Source organism: Hyaena hyaena, unplaced genomic scaffold (assembly GCF_003009895.1).
Source record: "Hyaena hyaena isolate Hyena2069 unplaced genomic scaffold, ASM300989v1 scaffold_30, whole genome shotgun sequence".
NCBI classification, from domain to species: Eukaryota; Metazoa; Chordata; class Mammalia; order Carnivora; family Hyaenidae; genus Hyaena; species Hyaena hyaena.
The window spans coordinates 1624970-1632550 of record NW_024080662.1 but is presented as its reverse complement, the minus strand read 5'-3'; the positions used below and the strand labels follow the sequence as shown (position 1 = coordinate 1632550).

The following is a 7581-nucleotide window of genomic DNA, read 5'->3' as shown; positions in this document are numbered from 1 at the left end:
AATGGTTTACTTATTTCTGAGAGAGAGAGACAGCGTGAGCAGGGGAGGGTCAGAGAGAGAGGGAGTCACAGACTGAAACAGGCTCCAGGCTCTGAGCTGGCAGTCAGCACAGAGCCCGACGCGGGGCTCGAACCCACGAACCGCGAGACCATGACCTAAGCGAAAGTCGGACGCTTAACCGACTAAGCCACCCAGGCGCCCCAAGCATCTAACTCTTGATCTTGGCTCAGGTCACGATTTCATGGTTCATGAGATTGATGGATTCTATGCTGACACGGAGCCTGCTTTCTCTCTCTAGCTCTCTCCCCCTCCCTCAAAATAAACAAACTTTAAACAAATAAATAAATATAAATAAATAAATAAATGTATACACCTTTAAACATACTAATTTCATGTCTGAACGTTTATTCTAAGAAAATAATCAGGTATACATGGGATGCCTGAGTGGCTCAGTTAGTTGACCTTCTGACTTTGGCTCAGGTCAAGATCTCACAGTTAGTGAGTCTATGCCCCACATTGGGCTCTGTGCTGACAGCAGGAGTCTGCTTCAGATCCTCTGTCTCCCTCTTTCTCTGCCCCTCCCCTGCTATCTCTGTCTCTCAAAAATAAACAAACATTAAAAGAAGAAGAAGAAGAAGAAGAAGAAGAAGAAGAAGAAGAAAAGACTCAGATATACACACAAAAACTTATTTATAAAGATCTTTGCTATTATATATAATTTGTCATGCCTCCAGCTAAGGGATCATTGGGTAAATGACAGCCATGTAATGAAAGAAGATACAGAACATGATGATTGAAAAAAAAAAAACCACGCAGAAAATTAGGATACATCAAGTGAAAAAAGCTGGTTATAAAACTAATGCATTATGTGACCTCAATTTTATTTCAAAAGTTAATAGTTCTTAACATACATGTTTACCAAAAAGGCTAGAAGAATTCACACAGGAAGCATACCAGTGGTTACCTCAGTGGGGTGGTATCATGGGTAATAAATTTTTTTGGTATCATGGGTAAAAAATAAATTTTTTTCTTTGTGCTTCTCTGTGTTACAAAATTTTCTAGCAAGAATTGTGTGTTAAATTACTTCAGCTATTAGAAGAAAAGAGCAGTAACTTTTTTGTTTTAAAAGGAGCCTGTGTGGTAAGGCAGGCAGACAGTTCACACCTTTGGCTGTCAACGACCCAGGCACTCAAAGGGCAATGAGCCTTTGGGCAACTGGTAAAGACATAAGATACATTGGACAGAAGCAGCCTCCCTTCCACCTCTGAAGAGACATGACTCACCTTTCAGAGTTCCTGAAGTAGCTGTTAATAAGAGTGGGTAAGTCTGGAATGACACGTCACAGGTGTGACATTTTGGTTGGTTTGTTATACTGTCCTGGTTCTCGATTCTACTACGATTGCTTCCATGTTCCTGAAAACCTTGAAACTGTTTTGCACACCTGACCTGAAGCCTTTATAAAGGGTGAAAGGACATAAACATCCACACAAAATTGCATACTGAATAGAAAAAGTTTGTCACCTCCCGCCAGATCACACCCCCCACCCCAGCTCACACCCTTACCTGTAACAAGCACTTGATCCGTTCTCCAGGGGTCATAATTCCTGTGGTGAATACACCAGATAACATCCCAGCTGCAAATATTTGGGGGTAGCTGTATTGAAAATAAAAACCAGAGGCAAGCACCTGTGACTAACCACCCAGGACGGCAGCAATCCCAGCACAAAGGATGATTTTGTAAGAAAAAATAAGCACTTGGACCAGGCAGACGCCCAGCAGAAATAAATCATATTTTGCACAAAAGCAAAGTTTTAGGTGTATTCTGAGGTGAAATTTCCCAGGGCAGGGGTCTCAGTACCAAGAGTAATATGAGCTTGGTCAAGAAGGCCACCTGCACACTTAGTTGGCCTCATTCACAGAAGCTTTTTTGAGATTATAATTTTTTAATGTTTTACTTATTTCTGAGTGAGAGAGAGAGAGGGAGACACAGAATCTGAAGCGGGCTCCAAGCTCTGAGCTAGCTGTCAGCACAGAGCCCAACGTGGGGCTCGAACCCATGAATCGTGAGATCATGACCTGGGCCGAAGTCAGACGCTTAACCAACTGAGCCACCCACCCAGGTGCCCCCTCACTCACAGAAGCTTTAGAGTGAGACATGGTTCCCTCCCCTGGGCCTGCCATGCACAATGACTACAGAATAGTTTTTAGGCTTCACTAGGCCTTGATTCCCCATTTATAAAACTCAGGGTTGTTGTGGAAAAAAGCCTCTAACTCAAGATCTGGGTCTCAGTATACCCTAGTTTCCCTCCAATCTCACTTCCTCTGGATCACCAAGGGCCTGAAAACATTTTAATTCAAGACTCAAGTGGGACAGCAGCAAGGCTAGGGGGCAGCTGTAGCCACTTCCACATGATGAGGGGCACCCAGGCCAATTGCAAAGAATGTGCTATTAGATGCTGAGAAAGGCCCACATAGGAATGATACCCAAACAGGCATGATGGGTTCTGCGGCTTTCTATGCAGAGAATGATCCCTCAGTGGCCAGAGAGACAGATCCTCACCCTGGGCCCCACAGAAGAAACCATACCAAGTATTTGGAGGAGTTGAGGCTCCAGGTATCTATAGCACACAGCTATATGTGTGACCTCTCACATCTCCTTTTCTATCAGTAATACAAGGGTCTCGAGGAGGCAGTGGAGCACAAAGCTATAATTAACATTTCAACAGAGTCTCCACAATTTAAGAAAAGTTACTAAAAATCTTCAGTTACTTGCCATAGCCTCAGGCCCCTCTTGACCCCAAGCCTCTGACAGCTGAGCCTTCAGCCAGGTCCCACTCAACTAGAGCCCAAGATCTGGAGAATAGACCTCAAACAGGGGTAGGGAGACATTCACTGAAGTCCTTCCCTCTAGGTAGGGCATCAGTTTAAACAGCCCTGTTTTGTTGTTGTTGTTATGTTTTATATTCTCATCCCAGGCAGGGCCCACACATATACCTCAGGCATGCAGAACTAGCACACAGGCTGACTGCTGAACAGTCAAGAGATTTGCTTTCATGCACGGCCTCCTTTACAGACTCTGTTCACACTGCTGTCTCCAAGACGAGCCCTCTCAGCAACTGAATTTCTCCTCCTGAGACCAACATGCTCTGTACTTTGCAGGATGCCCATACCCCAGGCCAGGCACACCCCCATCTCTTGGGAGTAAGGACTTTTCTCTGAACGGATCCTCTGTGTGTGCACAGGGTACTCTTTAGACACTAGGACTGCCTGGCCCATTCTGCCACTCCCCACTCCCACTCTAGGCTGGCATCTATGAGTCTGGACTTTCTTGGACATCCCCTCCAAGATCCTGGTAATGCTCATTTCCATACTATCCCAAAATACCACTGCAGGGAGGGGAAACATGTCAGGGCTGATGTCCAGAATTTAGAACACAGCAGGATTATATGAGTGGGGTCCTCAGGGTCTCAACCTTTGCTCATGCAGGAAGGGTGTTTCTCTGCATGCTGATGTGATTGTACAGGGAACACAGCCCATAGGCCAAAGTATAACAATGACCCCAATAGGGGTTTTAGTGCATGGCCCTGGTATAGCTATGAGCTGGTACATGAGATAGAAGACTAGCTGCTCAGAGAAGGTATGTATCCATGGGACACTTGGACTACCAACAGCCAAACAGAGCTTCAAAAGGACCCCATACACATCCATACTTGTGGCCGCCTGTGGCTGTTTATAGAAGCTTGTCACATTCAGAGGGTCACAAGGACTACAGAAATAGTTTCACATTACAAGCATCTCATCTACATCCTAGACCCTTACTCAGCATGCTGTGGCCTGAAGTAGTGACAGAAAACAACCACACAGCACCCTGGGCTTCCTCCCTCAAGCTCCTAGACCCCAGGCCTGGCCAGCCTCTGTGGGATCTGTGTTGCCTGCAGCCCTTCCCAGGAGTTGTCGTCACCCTGCAAGTCTCAGACTGAGGACATCTTGTCATCCCATGTTTCCACTCCGAATCCCCATTCATCCCAAGAAACTGGTCTGGTGAAAAGTACATCATGGTGAATATAGTCAATAATGCTGTAATAACTTTCTATGGTGACAGATGGGAACTACACTTACCATGTGTGCATTTCATAATGTATGTATTGTTGAAGCACTATGTTATATACCTGAAACTAATATTATGTGTCAACTATACTTTGATTAAAAGTTTTAAAATGTTTAATTAAAATTGAGGGACACTTGGGTGGCACAGTTGGTTAAATGTCCTTCCCTTTTCCCAAGCAAGGGATGGAAAATAAGGCTGTGTCATTGCTGCAGCACCAGGGACTATTCATGGCATTTTACACACTTTTTCACATTCAGTCCTTCCAGTGGTGTGGGGCTGATATTACTAATATCCACAGCAGGTGATACTACTTCACAGAATTATGACAACCTGGTAGGGAAGAGAGGGGAGGACTTGGAGTTGTCTTCTTTTTCCCTTTGGTTCACAGGGCAAAAGAAACTCAAGTACCTCTTTCATGTGGAGCAACCAGGAGCCAGTGTTAGGGTTCCAGGGGGACAGCCACTCCCTATCTGCCAAGATTTCTCACTTTGACCCATGGGTCACACCATCAGGCAGAACAGCTTTAAGTGCTTTAGACCTGTAAGTACTCACCTGAGCACATCCTCTGGGCATTTCTGTTGCAGTTTCTTCCCCAAACCAAACCCAAAGAAGCACACAGCAAACATGGGTGTGACCCCAATGATAGGGGCAGCCATGCCCCGATATAGCCCCGTGATACCCTGAAAGGAAATCACAAAAACAGAAGCTGTTTATAGACACAGCTACCCTTTATACCACTGAAACAGGAAAGTAGTGTGTCCTCTAAACTGTGGCTTTCTTCCTTCACCTCTTCTCTGAGTAAAGAGAACTTTGAAAAGGAAGAAAACCCCAGAGGCATCTGGGTGGCTCAGTTGGTTAAGTGTCCAACTCTTGGTTTCAGCTCAGGTCATGATCTCACAGTTTGTGGATCTGAGCCCCACATCGGGCTCTGTGCTGACAGTGTGCAGCCTACTTGGGATTCTCTCTCTCTCTCTCTCTCTCTCTCTCTCTCTCTCTGCCCCTCCTGCATCTCTCTCTCTCTCTCTCTCAAAATAAATAAACTTAGAAAAAAATAAAAGGAAGAACCCCCAGAAATAGTTGTCCTTTAATACACTGCTGAAGAAACTAGAAACAGCTTTCATTCTGGAAGACAATCTGGCAATATGCAGTATGCCCTTGCATCAGGAAATTCTGTCTAGAAATTTATTCTAAGAAAATACTCAGAGATGTAAAAAGAGAGGGGCGCCTGGGTGGCTCAGTTGGTTAAGCATCCAACTTTGGCTCGGGTCATGATCTTGTGGTTTGTGGGTTCAAGCCCCGCGTCAGGCTCTGTGCTGACAGCTAGCTCAGAGCCTGGAGACTGTTTGAGATTCTGTGTCTCCCTCTCTCTGACCCTCCCCAGCTCGCTCGCTCTCTCTCTCCCTCCCTCTCAGAAATAAATAAAACATTAAAAAAAAAGAGAGATGTAAAAAGAGAATGACATTAGGCATTTATAAGCTCCCAAAATTCTGGAATAAACCAAAAAACTCCCAAATAGGAAATCAATAGGACAAATTATGGGAATTCCATAAATGGACTATCACATGGCCATTAAATCACATTGTAACATCAGAAGATATTACTAAATCTACTTGGAGACCACTAAAAAGGCAGGCTAGAAGATGTACAATATGATCTGACTTCCCTGGGGTGAGATGACAGGAAATTAAGAAATTTTTGTATTTTCCAAGCACTAAGATATGGGGTTTTTTTTTTATCATTAAATGGTTGGTTTATTATGATGCCAATTATGTGTGAAATTTCTTAATTATGTGTGAAATTTCTTATGTATGTTAAAGCAGTTTCATTTATGATTGACCCTCCAATACATTGTGTTCACACATGCATGTATCTCTTCTCTCATTACTGTCAGCTGATGTACAGTGTGGACTATAGAGTGTCCCTACTAGAGACTGGACTTTTATTATTAGAAACAATAGTAAGATTGCACATCAATTTTCAGTCATATAGTTTTGTGATAAAATCAACTATGTCAGTAGCCAATAAATAGACAAGATAGATATCCCAACCAAATGAGGTTCATAAACCAGGGAAAAGGAAGATTTGGGACCTAGGAGACCAAGGGTTCAGCCTAAGAGAGGGAAAGGGGGTTCCAGGATGGTGTTGAGTACTGAGGGCCTGGAAAGAAACCAGTCCACACAACAGTATGAGGATAGAGGGCTCCAGAAGGGATGTTTCCAAAAAAACCCCAAAAACCAGAAAACAAAAACAAACCAAAACAACTCACAGTGGAAGAACCGATTATAACTGTTTTCGGCAGTGTGGAAAATCAAGCAGAAAGGTACTCTACAGAGCTTTCTTAGGTACAGGATAACCGACACAGCAATTCAGAGAAACACAAGCAAAAGAAACTGACACAATTATTTCACCCAACCTCAAGAAAAACAAAAAGTCAGACAGACAAGAAATAAGATGCACATCATACTACATTACTTAGTTAAGAGAAAAATTATATATAAAGCTGTAATCATGCAAACAGTAAATTGGATTAAACCACAAAGTATGATAAAACTATATGGGCAAGGCAGAAAGGGACATAAAGAAATGTAAGACTAGGGGAGCCTGGGTGGCTTAGTTGGTTAAGTGTCTGACTCTTGGTTTCAGGTCAGGTCACAATCTCATGGTTTGTGAGTTCAAGCCCCATATTGGGCTTCGTGCTGATAGTGCAGAGCGTACTTGGGGATCTCTCTCCTTCTCTGCCATTCCCCTGCTTATGTGCGTGTAGGCACTTTTTCTCTCAGAATAAATAAATAAGGGTGCCTGGGTGGCTTAGTCAGTCAAGCATCTCCGACTTGGGCTCAGGTCATGATCTTGCGATTCATGAGTTCGGGCCCTGTATTGGGCTCTTTGCTGACAGCTCAGGGCCTGGAGACTGCTTCAGATTCTGTGTCTCCCTCTCTTCCTACCCCTCCCCAACTCATGCTCTCTCTTAAAAATAAATAAATATTAAAAAAATTTTAATAAACATTTTTTAAAAAGCATTAAAAAAAAGAAATCTAAGACTTAAAATCATCTACCACAAATATGTACCTAAAACATATAAAAAGTGTATTAAATATAGTTGTAAATGTACATCTTTTAGGTAAAAACAGCATAAAGAACTGGAAAAGCTGAAAAAAATTACCCCTGGAGAAGGGATGGATAAGTCATTTTGCTGCTTTGTTACAAGCCTTTCAGTAACAAACCCAAATGCTTGAATCACTTTAATACAAAATAAGGAACAATTTTAAAAACAAATGTTATAGTTGCTCCTTAAGAGAGAGCTGCAGGAGGAACAGGGTGGTGCTCCACACCTGGAGAGTTCACAGTCGCAGGCTGGAGAACCTGTCCCTCTGCAGACGCTGGGCACTCCCAACCAATCTTCTTTCCTGATCTAAAGGGTCACAACTGTACCAGTCGGCACTCCTGGGTCCTGCAAAGATCTAACATTGCCA

At 43.5% G+C, this 7581-nt stretch overlaps 1 protein-coding gene across 1 annotated transcript in view; it reads right to left on the bottom strand.

The window, feature by feature from the left end:
- The window catches only part of SLC25A20 (solute carrier family 25 member 20), a 33217-nt gene that overhangs the window by 17604 nt on the left and 8032 nt on the right, over positions 1 to 7581 (bottom strand). Inside the window, exons 3-4 of the mRNA XM_039228395.1 lie at positions 4661 to 4788; positions 1564 to 1654 (exon numbers count right to left, since the gene is read on the bottom strand). Coding sequence (XP_039084326.1) covers positions 1564 to 1654; positions 4661 to 4788 — 219 coding nt within the window. The remainder of the gene's footprint in view (positions 1 to 1563; positions 1655 to 4660; positions 4789 to 7581) is intronic.